This window comes from Python bivittatus, unplaced genomic scaffold, assembly GCF_059951505.1.
Source record: "Python bivittatus isolate LINGU-HERP-01145 unplaced genomic scaffold, Pbiv_v1 ctg000270_np1212, whole genome shotgun sequence".
In the NCBI taxonomy this organism is placed as follows: domain Eukaryota; kingdom Metazoa; phylum Chordata; class Lepidosauria; order Squamata; family Pythonidae; genus Python; species Python bivittatus.
This window is the reverse complement of record NW_028277050.1, coordinates 4382273-4399521: the sequence shown is the minus strand read 5'-3', so window position 1 is coordinate 4399521 and position 17249 is coordinate 4382273. Positions and strand designations below refer to the sequence as shown.

Here is a 17249-nt window from a genome sequence, read left to right as displayed (position 1 = left end):
GTCAGGACCCAAGAGGCACAGAGAGACCTTGAGGAGCAGGAGAGCTCTTATGATGGGACGCCTCTTCTACCTCAGGGGTAAGAAAGGTTTGGCAACATGGCTGGTGGGACTTCATGCCTCAAGTCCAGGGGGGTGGTTCCTGGGTCTGTTAGACATCCGATCCCCCTGGCCTGCCATCTGGAAAGGGCATCCGAGCTGCCAGAAGTCAGGTCACAGCTGGTGGAGGGACATCCAGTGATGAAAGGGTGATCGAGGAAGGGGCTGAGTGCCTAAGCGTCCCTCTTTTCCTGACCCCATCCAAGGCAAAAGGAGAGAGGGATGCGTCTTCCAAATGCCTGAAGAGTCTTTGGGAAAGGGTTGCCAAATGCCTGACCTTGGGCATAGCCTGTTTTGAGAACGGCTGCTCCTTATTCTGGAAGCAATGTCCCCTTAACGTTAAGGCTTCTGAAGGCGCTCTTGCTAGGGGGCTGAACCTTGTGCCCTAGGCCTTAGCCATCCTATTGGGATGTAGAGAGCTTTGGATTTATGTCTTAATACGAATACATGTCATTTGCAGGATTCAGTGGAAGCCCAGGGAACCTCCAGGACCCACAGCCTGGAAGATGTGGAGATCGTTCCCGATTGGGCAAGGTATCTGTGTAATGAATTTAAGCCTTCTATATATATAATCCTATAGCCATAGAACAGCCATGTTTACCCTATTCATGAACTTTACTAGGAAACTCACGTTGCTGGTATGAAGGAATGTTGGAATGTACGCGAGATACCTTGTATGAATGAGTTCTCAACAATGACAGGGCTGGAATGCTGGTGGGTGTAAGGAATAAAGTGACACATCATAAATTTATAAGATAACGGGACGAGAGGTACCATTGTAACAAGTCACCCAACTGTACCGAATATGAAATGTTCCTGGCATGTACCGTACCTGGACGACCTGGATGGAGATGACCTGGATGAATTCTAAGTAAACAAGTTGGGTATAAAAGAAAGGATGGAAACCATACCCACCTGGAAGTGCGAGACGACTCTTGTTGGAGCAGGGGACGCCCTGAATCTGATTCCCAGCCCACTCTAGCACAGCTTGATCAACTGAGTTGAGAGTGTATGTAAGTATTCTGTGTGAATGTGTAGCCTAGTTGGGCAAGAATATTTACAGCAACTTGGGTAGCCTAGTTGGGCAATTGTTTATTGATACACTGTTGCTAGCCTTGTTGGGCATCTATTTTATTGTAATATTACAGGAAACTAAAGAAATTACATGTATTAATCAACATTGATTGAACATTGATTAAGCACTTGGTTTGCTTTCTCTGGGGATAACACAAGAATAAAAGAACTAATTTTGAACTCTACTTTGAGTGGATTCAATCAATCATTGATGATTACATCTGAGGGATTCTGCAGCCCCCAAGAAGACGGGATTCTGCAGCCCCCAAGAAGACGGCAGTAGTACCCTCTCGGATTAAAAAGGGCATGAGAAACGTCTGCACAGATAGATTTCTGTTGGATGCATGCTCAGCCCCCTGGACAGGAAGCTTCTCTCTTTTCTCTTTAATCAATGGGATGGGGGGCCATTTGGGGCCAAAGGGGGACTAGATAATGAAGGCCCCTGAGCATGCTTAAACATCAGTTAAACTTCCGACAAGGTAAAATGACACAGCACAACAGGAAAAGGGAGAAGTGAGAAAAGGAAAACAAAATCCCTTCATCCAATCCTCCATCCCAGCCAGTCGCAAGGGCTACTGCTTGGCTGATTGGGGAGAGGCCTCAGACTCTGAGTCATCTTCTTAGGGAGATTCACCTCCTTTCCTTCTCCATCCTGCTTCTGATAAAAGGGAGAAAACTCAGGTCAAGGCCCTTGGCCGGCCAGCTGACACGCTTCCGAGAGCATGTGTGTGGCCACTCTTGTAAGAGGACCCATGCCTAGTTTTGACCTTTCAGCCTTTCAATCTCTCCCCAATTCTCAGGAACTGGAGCTGCAGAGGCAGAGGCTCTACACGACAGAGGAGGTCTCCATTCATTCGGTAAGTCGTGACCAGCTGGGAAGAGCCCTTTGCTGCTGACTGGTGGCCTAAATGGATGTGACCCCTTGCCCACACCTTTCCTTTTTCTGCTTCCGGGCAGGGCTTTAACAGGGAAAGAGTGGAAAGCCTATTTTTCTGGGGAATAGGTGGGGCAGGAGTGGGGGTTCTTTTAACTCAAGGGATGCATCAAGCAACAGAAGACCTGTTCCAGTCAGGTGCCCTGCCTTCGATAGTCCTTTATTCCAGAGTCCCCAGGTTCCATGGACGTAGCAATTTGGAGTCTCCTTTCCCTTTGTGGCCACAGAGGAGTCATTGTCATTCACAGGATTCCACCAAAGGCGGCGAAGACCACACCGGCGACCTCAGCGCCCTGAAGGAGGAGGCCTGGGACCCGAGTCTCATTTTGGAGAGGTGCCTACTTTTGGCTGTACAATCATTGAGGAACTGTCACCCCTTGCCCAGGACTCACGGCAGAAAGACATTAGGTCTTTTCCGCTCATTTATTTAAAACAGCACCTGGTAGAAACCTTGCAAGGTGGTGGCTATTGTGGACAGAAACACATCTCTTCTCTCTTCTGACAGTAGAGTGAAGGACCTCTGGGGAAGCTTAGCCATCCTATTGGGATGCAGAGAGCTTTGGATTTATGTCTTAATACAAATGAATGTCATTTACAGGATCCAATGGAAGTCCAGGGAACCTCCAGGACCCACAGCTTGGGAGATGTGGGGATCATTCCCAGTAGGACAAGGTGAATTGATTGGGCAAATCTCAGCTGAAGGATTCTGACATCCCTGAGAAGACAGCTGCAGTACCGTCCCGGAATAAAAAGGCTAGATGACAGTCTTCTTGGATGACTTGGTGATAAATGACTTGGTGAAATAGATGGAAAGACAGATCATAAAGGAAAATGGCCCTCAGTTCTGACATTTCTGGGAGAGGGTGGGGACCGCCACGAGCAACTGTTGTGCTCCTCCTCCTTACATCACTCTCAATTTGAGGAGGAGACACGTCCCAGGAGGTCCTGGTGCTGAAAGTGTCATCTTTCCCCCAATCTTCTTCAGTTCATTGGAAGCTGCCCAAGCAGGTGGGGAGGTGGCATATCTTCCTTTTACTCAGTCTTGGGATGGTGACGGCTTGCTGCTGTCACATTCCATCTTCACTATGGTTTTGCTCGGTTAAAGAGGAGATTGCTAGCTAAGATCCACAGCGGTGATCAGAAAAGGGCAGGTTGGTCATCTCTCTTTCACTGGCAGAAAGTTTTCCAGATCTCCCGTTCTCTCTGCAGATTATGAGCCCCGAGGAGCTCTGCCAGGCAGTCCTGAGTGGGCTCAGCAGTTCCAGCCCTGCCATCACCTTGGAGTTCTTGGGCTTGGAGGAGCAGCTCGGCCTCGAGACACGGGAGGATGTCGAGACACCCCTGAATGCCTCCTTGGCTGCCCAGTACCGCTCGCTCTTCTACCACGTGAGTCCTCAGCTTCTCCTTCCTTGGGAGGGGAGGAGAAAGTCAATGGAAACCTTAACTGCCAGGCTACAGGAGACCATTTTCCTTGGTCCTTTGTAGGAGGCGGCAATTATCCGATGGGCAGCCCTGAAACAGATCTGGTCTCTTCTGCAGCACAGGAAAGATCTTGAGCGGACAGCCACCATCCACAACCTCGTTGCCGTGCTGTTGGACATGGAAGATGTTGAGGAGGTGGCAAAGGTGAGGGCCCCGCTTGTTTGGGAAAAGAGGGCTACAGCTTGGCTACCTGACTCACTCAAAGAAAACAGTAGAAGAAAGGAATCAGCTTTCTTCTCTTCTCTTCTTTTGAAGACAGCAAAGGAGACCCTGCGGCACCTGGCCGAAGCTCTCCGGTGGCACCTTGGGGGCACCCTCCTGGCGAGGGGGACTTACAGCCTGCAGGAGCTGCTCCATCAGATCCCCAAGCGCCTGGTAGGAACCCTTCTCTGGCTTCCATTCCCCTCTAGGGGTGAGATGCAGGGGTGCCAAATGGACCACTTGGTGATCTCCCACCTGTCTTTCTGCCTCTTCTCCTAGATTTGGTTCGCCATGTCAGAGGGGCAGTTGGAGCTGGAGGTGTTCACCTTCCTTTCGTACTGTAAGAGTAAGGAGGCTTCAGTGAGGAGAACAGCTGCTATGTTCATTGGTAACAGAACTTCTTGTTTCCCCTGGGATGAAAGCCGCAGGCCATTCTGGGATTATGGCTGCATTCAGTTGAGATGTCACCTTTGAAAGTGTCAGTGATGTGTTTTTCTCCCTCCTTTCCTCTTCAGGTCACCTGCTGCACCTGAACGGCAGCCTCCTCACTGGAGGGACAGTTCCCATCTACCTCACTGGAGGGATGGTTCCCATCAACCTTGCTTGTAAGCAATGCCTGTGCAAAGTGAAAAGAGGAACAGTTTTGGGTTAGCAGTGCAAGGAGGGAGGGAGGGAAGGAAGGAAGGAAGGAAGGAAGGAAGGAAGGAAGGAAGGAAGGAAGGAAGGAAGGAAGGAAGGAAGGAAGGAAGGAAGGAAGGAAGGAAGGAAGGGTGCACGATTCATTTTGAACTGCTGATCTAATGTTTATCTTTGCAGATATGGATAGGTTGCTTGGGGACCAGGACCCTGCAGTCAGGCGAGTCGCCTGTCAGTTGAAAGGTTTGGGGGACAAAGCCTTCTCCCTCCATGCTCAAGACGGACTGGTGGCTGCCCTCCGGCGCTTGGCAGCAAGCTGTAGGCGGCCATGGTACCCCCCGGAGTATGAAGGCCTTTCCGCCTGATGGACCGGTGAGGGAATCTGGGCAAGAACTGGAGGTGAATGGAGGGAAAGCAGGGGAAAGGGACCCGGGGTTTCCTCTGACGGGAGGGGACTTGCCGTGGCCTGAGTCAACCTTGTTAGGGTGGGGGCCAACAGCAGAGGGCCTTCCCAGGAAGGGAGGAATGTCCATTGATGGGCTTCCTCCCAATTCAGGTTGAGGCAAGGCTTGCGAGCAGAGACACTGATTGCCTGATATCTCTGTGTCTTTGCAGGAATTCCAGCTCTTCCTCCCGCAGCAGAGAACATCTTGCGGCCCCACAGAGAAAGACCCCAAGGGTGCCCTACCGTCCCCTTGCTATGGACAAAAATCAGTCGCCGGTTGATGGGGCTGGGAAGGAATTTTACCCATAATGTGCCGTTATGCTTGGCCCGTGGGGTTTTTGCCTTCCCCGTAGCAACATTCACCCTAGGTTGGCTGTTTACCTGTTAACATTGTTCAATAAATAGTGGAATGGTACCTTTAACTGTCTTTGCTCCATTCTGTTTCTTCATCCATCTGCGTCAGATGAAAGAGTAAAAATGTAAAAATCAGCAAGAACATTGGTGTTGAAATTGTGCTAAGAGTGGGGAAGAAAGAGAGATCAATGCTGCTCTCTGTGTCAGCCCATCGGGGGGGGCAGGTGTGGAGCCGAAGAGCAAATCCCCCCGCCTTGGGACAGAAAGTCCCAAGTGGAGAGGGTGGACCATATCAGGCAGGTTCATATCAGAAGAGCCAGGGATCATATTGTTCAGGTCTTCTCACACAGACCCTTTTCTCCCTCTCTGTCACCTTAGATCGTTTTGTTCCCCCTTATTGGAATTATTATTTTTAAACAAGTATTTTCGTTTGGCAGAATTGGCTTTGATCCATGTGGTAGACACACGTGTGAGTTCCTGCACCCTTTTGAGATTCATTCTTTCGTGGAGCAGAAGTTCTGCTCTCCTATAGATTTTCCTGAGAAGGAAATATTGGATTTATATGATCAGCACTGCTTTTCTTCTGTGTCACATGGGTCGAATCCTTCTGGTCCTTATCCAGCAGTTTTCTGGAACTAAGACTTCCGGATGAGGTCTTCTCCTGCCATATTTTAGGGACCTTTTTGGCTTGGTATAAAGCCAAATTCTAAAGATAAGATTTCAGTGAATATAAATATAGAAAATGGGAAGATTTCTCCTTTAAATCTTTTTCCAAAAACAGCAAGTCATGCTAAAAGAATGAGAGAAAGTGCAGAGCAATTTCAAAGGAAATCAAAAAATGGCTTTGGAAGAGGTTGAAAAATGCTACACAAGGACCATCCAAAGAGTGCGCAGAATTAAGAATAAAAGTGAAGAAAGAAAGGGGAGGGGAGGGGAGCGGAGCGGAGGGGAGGGGAGGGGAGGGGGAAGAAGAAAGCTGAATTATTTTCAGGTAATGTTAAGATAGATTAGATGCTGCAACAAGGAGTATGAATCTGAAATTAGTGCATCATGACCATGATGGTTGTCTCTGACAGGGAAAAGAGACTGAACCATGAGAAATTATACGTAAATGGCAAAAAACGAGCAAATAGATGGATTTGGGTATCATGGTACAGAACCAACTGCAGGTGGAAAAATGAATGAAAAATATTAAGATGTGCAAACACTGGGAGAGATGGGCAGCATGTACAGTAGTGTGTATCAAGAAGTGAATACTGACATAAGGGAAAGTGGCTGTCTATGGGACTTTTGGCCTGCTTCATTACATGGGAGTGAGGTTTGGGTATGTCGGGAGAAACACATAAGTCACCTGAGCGCAATGAGAATGGGGAACTTTAGACGTGTTTGTGGGATCACAAGAAGGGGCTGTGTGCTGAATGAAAGAGGGCCGAACGAACAGGGACTGAATCCAAAAGTGAGTGGTCGCCAACTACGTTGAAGTCATTTAATCATGTCGAGGGAATGGATGAGAGGACTGCAAACCAAAGAGATGAAGAGGGAATGGACTGAGAGGAAGGGGGAAACAGAAAAGTCAAGGTGGGATGGAATTGATGCGGTCACTAGAGACAAGTGAGAAGCCTGAAGAATAAAAAGGTAACGTTGCTTATCTCCAAAGGGAAGAGACTGACAGCTACGATAAAGAAGATGATCCCGGTCTCTTGCGGAAACACAGTCTGCAGTCTGGGATTTGGTCAGGAGTGCACGGAGCCACGTATTTAAAAAAACAGTCTATAATCCACGCCACCCACATCACAGGAGCTACTACAGCGTTAGCTCCCTGGGAGATACACCCAGCATTAGATGTGCTTGTGGACTCAATCCCAGCCAACAGCAAGAGCCAAGGAGAATGGAGTGGCATAGAAATCCCAGTCAATCAATCAATCAATCAATCAATCAATCACTCAATCAATCAATCAATCAATCAATCAGGAAAAAGAACTTTAACGTGTTCTTAACTTAAAAAGTCACAATGCATCCTGACTGAACGGTTTTTTTTAAAATAGATATTCCTTTGAGTTCAGACGGTACCAACCCTACACGTTGCTGTCCTCTTAGCGCTTCCTGCACTCAAACATGCATTTCTTAGGCTATCACAGAAGCCCAGGAAAATGCCTAGGTGTTTATGGCAGGGTTTCTTAAACCTTTTGCTCTCGGAACCTTTCCCATTCTTAAAAATTATGGAGAACCCCAAAAAAGCTTTTGGTTGCATGGATTATATTTATCAATATTTACCCTACTAAACGTTGAAACTGACACAGTTCTAGAATAGTTATTTACTGAACCACGTAAAAATAACAATATGAAGCCAATGACGCGTTCACATAAATGAAATATTGTGAATGAAAAAGCCCTATTTTTTAACAAATAAAAATAATAAAGAGAAGAGTGCCATTGCTTTCCATATTTGCAAATATCTACAATATCTGGCAAATCGTTCCGATTCTGCAGACCCCCGGGAAGATCTTGGGGGAAGCCCAGGGGTCCTTGGACCAGCTGTTCTGAGGAGCCGTCAGTAGGTCTTCTGGGATGCCCTGCGGGATCTGGAGCCGTTTGCCCAGTTCGGAGCCAAACCCTGCATTCTCGTAGAAAAGGCAAAGGCAAAGAATCCATTGCTCTGCAGTCTCTGTTTTCCTTGAGGATCTCTCGCTCTTTTCATGATATTGAAGGGCATTGTTTTGATACACAATTTTACACTCTCTCCTAATGTGTGGGCATGCATGTGATAGTGCACTCTATCTTATTTACAAAGGATTAACTTGCTTTGTAAAGAGCACAGCGTTTCTTTCCCCCACCTTATCTCTTTGTTGAATGCCTGATTGCCTTCTAAGAGAGCACAGCATTCCCTCACCCCATTTCCTTAAAAGCAATTAGCCAGATGCCTGAAGCCGTAAATTAGATCGGTACCATGCAAAGAAGTTGCAACGAGAGAGGCCCTACATTCCAAAGAAGTTAGGTATTGCCTTGATAACCAGAAGAAAAAAGTTAAACTTAGATTCACCTCTTTAGGCCCACCTTTACTTTTCCCTGGGTCATCCCAAAATTCCCTTGTATGGATATGAGGGGATGTACTATCTGAATATGCCTATAAAATCTTTGTTGCTTGCTTTGCAAGGTGTGGTTCTGGGCAACACTCTTTGAGCCATCCAGAAGGTTTCCTTGGCCAATAAAACCTCTGTTAATTAAAAGCCTCATCTCAAGTCTTCTTATTTGGCTTTATTGAAACTTGGGAAATAAAAGGTGCCATACAATATAATGGCCTGATCACTTCCAAATCAATACAGATTTAGAATATGTATGTAGAGATGTTCTTATTGTTCTCCTTGCAAGGATTTGGCAGAGGAGGATTTTTCCTCTGGGGGCTGTTCCCAGGGGGCAAACCCAGAGGATTATAAATCTTCTGCAGATCCACCGTCCTCTTCTTATTGCAAGGTATTCATCTTTTCTGAATGTCGGAACTATTTCTTTCCGAAACTCCCTTGAAACTTTTCTGGCTTGCATTTATGATTCTTTTTTCTACGTTTGGTGGAACAGGTCGTTGATCTAATTAATCTTCTGGATCGTCTTTCATATTCCTTTCTGATGGTTCATGTTTTCATTTCAATTAAACTTAGAATTCCAAAATTAATTTACGAGGGCAGCTATTGAAAAACACACAGCAAGGATCCTTTTTATCATCTTTCTTTCATCAGGAAACGCGAGGAACACTGCTTTGACAAAAAACTGACTGTTTAATGCAACTACAGAGCTAAGAAGTTTATTGATTTGGGTCTTCTCGATATTATTACTTTGCTGCAAGAACCAGATATATGCTATTCAGCTTGTTTGGACTAGTTTGAATTGAATTCCTTCCTTTTATTTTGAAAACTTGCTGAACTGTTTCTTTGAATCACAAGAGGGAGCACCAACATGAGGAATATTTATTTGGAATTAAATGTTTCCTTGGAATGATAGGAATTGTAATGAATGGTAACAAAACTCAGTTCTTAAGATATAAATTGATTGTTCAGTACCTGTTTTAGCTTAAAATCCGTAAGGCCATTTTTGTCCTGTTTTTCCCAAAATGCATTTGGTCATTTATATACCATGTTATTAAATATTATTCTTTTTTCTGATCTCCCACTCTGAACTTGATATTTTGCTTCGGTTCAGTTTAACAGTTTAATGACTAGAAATTCTAGGAATAAGATTACTCCCCGCCACCCCCAAAATCAGTAGGAGGAATGACACAGAAAAGAATCCAAATTGAATCTCACAGGCGACCTTGGAAAAGGAATGGGATGGTCAGCAAAATAAGATTTAAGGCGGGAGAAGAAGAGAATATTCGAAAGAAACCTAACTGGGTCTGGCAGAGGGAGGGAAGGGAAAATGCTGCCAGGCTATCGGGACTCTGTTACTCAAGCCTATCTCCGTAAAGGAGGCCCCCAGTATTTCTTGGGGAATCCGCTTCCTGATTTGGCCTACCCTGGAGGGCTGACGCTCTGCTTCCTTTCCTGAACTGGAGAGGATTTCCGGCAGGCCAACTGCACCCAAAGGAAGAGACTCTCTCTCAGCTAATTCAACAATCACAAAATATGGAAGGAAAATTCAACTCACTCAAGGACTCGATGGTAGTTTGGTAACCAGACATTCCACGAAATTCTGGTTAAAAGGTTAACTCAATCTCTAAAATTGATATCTGAAAAGTACATCTGATGTACAGTGTTATCTTATTTGGAAACCACTTCTGGATCACAATTCGATACGTGCCACCCCCCAAATGTAGGTTGTACAGTTTATATTTTAATCAGGGATATAGGGTATATATGATTGACAGTTTTCTCTTACTGTATTGTTTACGATTTATCTACTTGTTTCTTTCAGTGATTTTAATGGTGTTTACCAGATATTTTTATAGAGACATCGTTTGAAGAGAAATGGGATATGACATTTCTTCTAGTCCTCTAAGTTGTAAATGATGTCGTAGAATTTATTAGCCATATGATATTTTCTATCTGCTGGTTAATTGCGATTTGTTGGCTATCTACCCTTAATCGATTGCTTGTATTTTTTTAATTTCCTCATTATGTTTTCTATATTCCTGTACGTGTTCATTTGTACCAATTTCATTCCTTCTTTGTCTGGAAATTATTGTTCTTATGATTAACCCCAGACAGTTGAAGAAGAAGAAAGGGCATGGGGAGAATCTCTGAAGGACAGTGAAGAAGATGCCCTGAAGCTCGTAACAGCCAGACCTGGCCTTGCCCAAGAGCAGCAAAGCTGAAGAAAGAGACGGGGGGCTAATCCTGGCTGCACAAGGCCAAGCCTGAAGAACAAAGGCCTCCAAGCCAGAAGGGAGAAGAGAGCGACAGGCAGCAAATGCCGCCTCTGCAAAGGAGCTGAAGAAACCGTGGGCCGCCTAGTGAGCCCCTGCGAGAAGATCGCACGGGCTGACGACACACAACGGCATGACCAAGCGGCAGCCAGGGTGCATTGGACTCTCTGCAAGAAGTCCCACTTGCCTGCAGGCAAGAACTGGTGGGAGCACAACACAAAGTCACAGCAAATCGAGAAGCCAAAGTGCTGTGGGACTTTCAAATGCAGACAGACCAGCACCTGCCACACAACAATTCCGGACTTAACAAATGTTGCTAAGAAAGACAAAAAAGTCTGGATAGTGGACACTGCAAGACCTGGAGACAGCAGAAGAGAACAGAGAGGACTGGAGAAAATCACAAGATATAAAGACGTGCAAAGAGAAGCAGATTCTGTCATCGGCATGGACAAAATCTCCATCGGTCAACTGCAAAAGGCAGCTTTACTGGGAACAGCTCATGTCTTGCAACGACACCTTTAACACCGTCAAGCAACAACATCTGCCGATCCCAGGTCCTTGGGGAGGACTCGATAGCTGGATGAAAGTGGCCAATGCTGGCTGACTGTGCGACCAACCATAATAATATGAAACAATAAAGATCACCTGGATGTCAGAGTAGATTCTACCTCCATATGGTCTGGCTGCTTCCATGGAAGAACCTCTCGGTGGTTTGCAGAAAGATTGCTGGGTTGATACAAACAGAAACAACAATTTGTACATCATCATTGTGGTGAGATTTTTCATCCTGCCTTATATACTGTATGTAACTCAGCACAGCAAACACAGCTCATGTTTGGGCCCACGCTTTGGGCCAGTCACTCTCTCTCAGCTCAGCCTACCTCACAGGGTTGTTGTTGTGGGGAAAATAGAAGGCCGGAGTATTAGGGGTGTTTGCCACTTTGAGACATCTATGTACAAATAGATGATCTATTTGATCATCAAACAAATCATCAATCTGGCTTTCATGTCCAAGGCAGGCCTAGAACTCAGTCTGCGGGTTTTTACGCCAGCACCTCCACCACGGCACCAAACTGGCTCGCTCTCTTTACTATGCAATAATAAATTCTGCATTGAATGTCTGGGAGAAATATGGGGGGCGGGGGGGGGCAGATTTTTCGCCTCTAGCCTCACCACCAAATGCTTATTTTTATGAAGAGGAAAGCACTAAGATTTCCTCAGAGGAGAGACAGTAATGCATGTTAAAGCACTTTGTATTTTAGCTTTTTATCCCCTGTTCTTATTTAATGATTGTATATATTCCTGAAAATGCAGAAAAAAAGGAAGGAAGGAAGGAAGGAAGGAAGGAAGGAAGGAAGGAAGGAAGGAAGGAAGGAAGGAAGGAAGGAAGGAAGGAAGGAAGGAAGGAAGGAAGGAAGGAAGGAAAAAAAAGGTTCTTTTTCAAATTCTGCTGGCCTGAGCTTTTTCCTCAGCCTTTTGGTCTCATTGCATGACTGACGTGGTCATCTTGCACCCGCTTCAAACACGGCTTCTGTCTTCCATGCATTTCCTGAAATATCGAGGCCCTTCTGCTGCCCAGCTCCTGTCAACTTTCTGCTCGGAATTATTTTAAAGGCTGCACTGCCCATTTCAATCTGGCATTTTCAAGGGGTGCTAACCCTGTCACCCCTGACGTGTGAAAGGTCTTTCTGCATTTGTTGAGGAGCTGCTGGTTAAGATTTAACAGAAATAATGCTGCCCTGAGCTTAATTCGAGGGTTTCGCATGGCATGGCTGGCTGGGGAATTCTGGGAGTTGCAGTCCACCCATCTTAAAGTTGCCAAGTCTGAGAAACCCAGTTCTGAGACGTGCTTCCTGAACGCAAAGCTCATTTTCCTCATTATGCCGGGGCAATCAAGTAATGAAGAAGGTTTTCCAAAGTTGCGTCTTGTGCAATCAAAAAGAGTGAACAACGTTTCGGAAACATAGCAAGGACTGTGAAAGAGATTTGGGTCTTTGAGGCATGAAGGTTTCTCCTTGGACGAGGCCCTCCCCTTGGTCGCTGATTCCAAATTTCAGGAAACCTCCTAGTCTGGCAATGGAGGTTTTGTTCAGGTCAACAATACAGTCAGCCACTTCCCATAGTTTAAAAGGGTCCAAAGGGTCTGCTCTATTCCACTTCAAAACAACACTGTTTATCAGCGGCTTACGGTAAATATTTTGAGGAGGAGCTTTGCCCTCCTTTACAAATCACTATGAATTCAATTTTGGACACAGGTGTAATGCCAGAAACTTGGAAAGAAGCCCATATGACCTTGATTCCAAAAGACCAACAGGATCTGACCTTGACAAAGAATTATAGACCAATATCTCTATTGAACAATGACTATAAGAGATTCACAACAATTCTAGCGGAAAGAATGAAGAATATTCTTGTAAAATGTATCCATCAGGATCAATCAGGATTTTTACCAAAAAGACAAATTCCAGATAACATCCAAAATGTTTTGGATATATTAGAATACCTGGAACAACATTATGAAAAACAAGCAGCCTTGATATTTTTGGATGCTGAAAAAGCCTTTGACAATTTAAATTGGCCTTTTATGTTTAAAGTCTTGGATTTTATGAAATTTGGGGAAAACTTTGTTAAATGGATTAAATCAATATATATACCACAAACCGCAAACATAATTCTTAAGGGAGACTTTACTAAACCATGTGAAATTCAAAAAGGTATGAGACAAGGATGTCCCTTGTCTCCATTATTATTCATATTGGTTTTAGAAGTATTACTTAGAGATATTAGACAAGATGACAACATTTTTGGAATAAGAGTTAAAAAAGAAAAATACAAGTTAAGAGCCTTTGCTGATGACCTAGTCATTACTTTAGAAAACCCATTGGAGGGGGTTGAATCGTTAATGCAAAAATTGAGAGACTTTGGGTCGTTAGCAGGGTTCAGAGTAAACATACAAAAAACAATGGTTTTAAGTGAAAATTAGGATTTTTATCAACAGAAGAAACTGAATGAACAAACTGGATTTACAATAGAGAAAAAAATAAAATACTTGGAAGTACATTTGACATCAAAGAATGCTGGTTTATTTCAGAATAATTATGTTCCACTCTGGACAGATATTAAAATAGATTTAGACCGATGGGAAAAGTTACAATTGTCCTTACTAGGAAGAATATCGGTGATTAAAATGAATATTTTGCCGCAAATTCTATATCTTTTCCAGACAATTCCAATATTGACTTTAGAAGCACCCTTTAAACAATGGCAACGCGACATCTCTAAGTTTATATGGCAAGGGAAAAAACCAAGAATAAAGTATAAAATCTTAGAAGATGTGAAAGAAAGAGGTGGTTTGGGTCTTCCCGATTTGAAATTGTACTATGTAGCTTGCTGTTTAGTATGGCTTAAAGAATGGATTACCTTGAGAAATGAAAAATTATTAAACTTGGAAAGTCACAATTTGAGATTTGGATGGCATGGATATTTGTGGTATGATAAAGTTAAAGTTAATGTGGACTTTAAAAATCACTATATTAGAAGATCTCTATGGAAAGGTTGGACTAAATGTAGACCACTTTTATGCCCTAAGATGCCGATGTGGACCTCTATACAAGAAGCCTTCTATAGAAATGAAACAAGAGATAAAAATAAATGGATGAGATACCAAGACTTATTAGAAAAAGAACAAGGAGAATATAAAATTAAATCAAAAGAACAATTGGTTTTAGAAGGATATACCTTTCAACAGCTTTCTTATATGCAATACAAAGAAAAATGTAAAATTGATCAAAAAGAATTTGGATTTGAACAGAATACACCAGAATTTGAAATCCATTATGTGAAACAGATGAACATTTCATAGCAAAAATGTACAAATTATTGTTGAGAGAAGAAATGGTTGAAGAACAAGTCAAAGAATGCATGATTAAATGGGCAAAAATATTGGTCATAATATACATGTGCAGCAATGGGAAAATATGTGGTCTAAAGGATTAAAATTTACTTTAGGTTCTAACTTGAAAGAAAATTTCTATAAAATGATGTATCGATGGTACATGACACCCCAAAGACTATCAAAGACGTGTGGGACAATTTCCAACGTTTCTTGGGAATGTATCCAACAAGAGGGATCGTTTTACTATATGTGGTGGACATGTAAAATTGCAAAGACATTTTGGACTCAAATGCAAACCTTGATGCGGACTATACTACAAATACAGATCCCATTTAAACCAGAACTCTTCCTGTTGGGGATAATGGACTTTCAAATAGGAAAACATCTTATTAGAATTACTCAATACATGATTATCGCAGCAAGACTTCTTTATCTACAATTCTGGAAAACCCAGACACTACCAACAATACAAGAATGGTTGTTCAAACTGATGGATATGGCAGAAAAGGATAAACTGACTTGCTTATTAAAAGAAAACCCACACAACTATTACCAGAAGAATGGAAACCATGGATGGACTATTTGCAAAATGGAGGGGTGGTGAAGCGTACATGGGGATTTGAAGATTAGATTATAAATGTAATGGGATATGTCTTGACAAAGAATTACTCCTACTTAATGTATTAAAAACTAGCACTTATGATAGTCTTACTATTCCTAAGACCAGAGATAGATTGGAAGTTATCTATTTTTCATATCTTTTTTCTTTTTCATTTACTTCATCTCACTTTTTCTTTTCCTTTTCTTTACAATTGTATTTTAAATTTTCTTTTTCATTTCTAACTTTTAACTTTGTAATTTTAAAATTTCAATAAAATATTATTTAAAAGAAACCAAACACTGTGACTGCATCCGCCTTTCATCAGTCCCTTCTTTACACCACTTATGCCATAAATTGCAATTATATTCCTCTACCGATTAGACAAATACCTTTGTCGTTACAAATCACATACTGAAGTACAGAAATGTTAGTCGTCTCTAGATCTTGAATCATTTCAAGGAAGCGTAATAACTCTGCCTTCGGGGTTGAATACAGCCCGATTCACAAATGCAGGGAAGACGTCCCATCCGATTTAAAAATGTGACAGCATCTAAAAAAACCTGGCGCCGGGGAAGAAGTCTCCCATCAGGGGAGCACGAAGGAGTGGAGGAGACGAGGAAGCGAGCTGGGTGTTTGCTGGTACCGTGTGTCAATCCCAGGAAAAGCTGGACTCTCCTGCAGAATGGACCGGAGGAAGCGTCTAAGCCGGCCTCTCCTGCTCTCAAACCCTCTCCGAATCTCTTTCGGGGCGCAGCTGAGGAGCCCTGCGAGCCTGCCAAGGACAGCGGAAGGAGAATCGCAGCAAAGGGGGGACGGCCGACGAAACGTTTGGAACCTGCTTGCAGAAAGCAGCTGGGTGGGAAGGGAAGGGAAGAGACGGGAAGAGACGGGAAGAAAGAGGAACCATCGGATCCATTGCCGGGAGCTCTGCCCCACTCGGGCCTTTTGAGCAGCGCAGTCGAGACTGGGGATGGGGAGAGTGGAGGAAGCGGGATACCCACGCCCAGAAAGAGGCATGTCCACTTCTGCTTACAGTCATGCCTTATTCTTGCTCAGTGGTTCTGTCTCATCCCGTCCAGTTTGGTGAAGAATGCACATCTTTGATCTTTTGCTGCAACGTAAACATCTCTTCCTCCCTTTCCCCCTCTTCCATTCTTCCCTTCCCCCCACCATTTTTATTTATTTGTTTTTCAATTGTATTCGTTTTTAGTTACACTTCCTCCCTTAATTATCTAATTTTCCCCTAAATCATTGTTAAATCAGTGGGGTTCCTTTTCTAAACTCTGTAACTATTACAAATAATACGTGTCTCGCTATTTGAGGGATTTTGTTCTCACTTTGAAAGGACAAAAGGAGTAAAGAAGGAATGAGAGCTCCTGAGGGAGAGGGCTGTTTATTAACCCATCTGAAAATGCTAAGGCAGGGGGCTTTTCCCCCAGTTCACAATTCCAGGAATTCCAGGAAGAAGCTGAAACAGACCTTCTGCTCCTGGGGCAGAGCGAGTGGGTGAGCCTATGACTGGAGCCCAAGATCCAAGTCCAAACAGACTTAGTGTCCATTGGGACCCACATCACTTCTTCTTCTCCAATGTGCCTAGTGGAAACATGGAGGTTTTAGAATGAAAGGTAGATTTCCTTTTCTGAATGCTGAATGCAACTGGTCTTAAGCCAGAGACGGGTGCTTGAGTTTACAGGTCTTGCACAGATACTCAAGGTCCCCAGTCACCCCATGCCTGGCTCATACCTACCGAAATGGATCTTCTCGTACTTCCGTCCTTTCCCATTTAGCTCTTTCCTCTCTGCACATAAGACTGGTGAGGCCCCAGAATGGATTGTCCATGGTTCTTCATAAGTAAGCAAGTAGACCTAGGGGAGACAGGCTTTGCCACCATTACCAAGGAGAGAGCTGAGGCTTCCGGGTGAGGTGTTATGGCCGGCGAGAGGTCTCTGCAAGCGCCTCCCCAGGCAAAGACAGCAGAGCGGTGGAATTATGGCCCTGAATAGCATCTGATGGGGGGAGCTGCTGAATCAGGAAATGTGAGATGATGGCTACCAGGTATGGCCCCACATCACCACCTTGTCTATGCTCTCCTGAGCATTGAATATTCTGCTTTTGTAGCCAGCTCTCCTCTTCTTTTCAAGGAGTTCATCGCATTGTTCTTCTGATGCATTGTGGGCT

General features: G+C 44.1%; 1 protein-coding gene across 1 annotated transcript; it reads left to right on the top strand.

Moving 5' to 3' along the window:
* Window positions 1–52: 52 nt before the first annotated feature.
* On the top strand, window positions 53–15448 carry LOC148216233 (uncharacterized). Its single transcript, XM_088138622.1, has 5 exons — window positions 53–77; window positions 557–630; window positions 1971–2027; window positions 3314–3490; window positions 3590–15448. The coding sequence occupies exons 1-5, from the start codon at window positions 53–55 to the stop codon at window positions 4064–4066; spliced, it is 810 nt and encodes a 269-aa protein (XP_087994748.1). The 3' UTR covers window positions 4067–15448.
* Window positions 15449–17249: the final 1801 nt, after the last annotated feature.

What these genes read in the sequence shown, in the direction of transcription:
- LOC148216233 (XM_088138622.1), top strand. Translation starts at nt 53, where the DNA reads ATGGGACGCCTCTTCTACCTCAGGG. An exon ending in ACGCCTCTTCTACCTCAGGG is followed by an intron (nt 78 to 556) that starts GTAAGAAAGGTT and finishes TGTCATTTGCAG; the next exon opens with GATTCAGTGGAAGCCCAGGG. An exon ending in ACCGCTCGCTCTTCTACCAC is followed by an intron (nt 3,491 to 3,589) that starts GTGAGTCCTCAG and finishes GGTCCTTTGTAG; the next exon opens with GAGGCGGCAATTATCCGATG.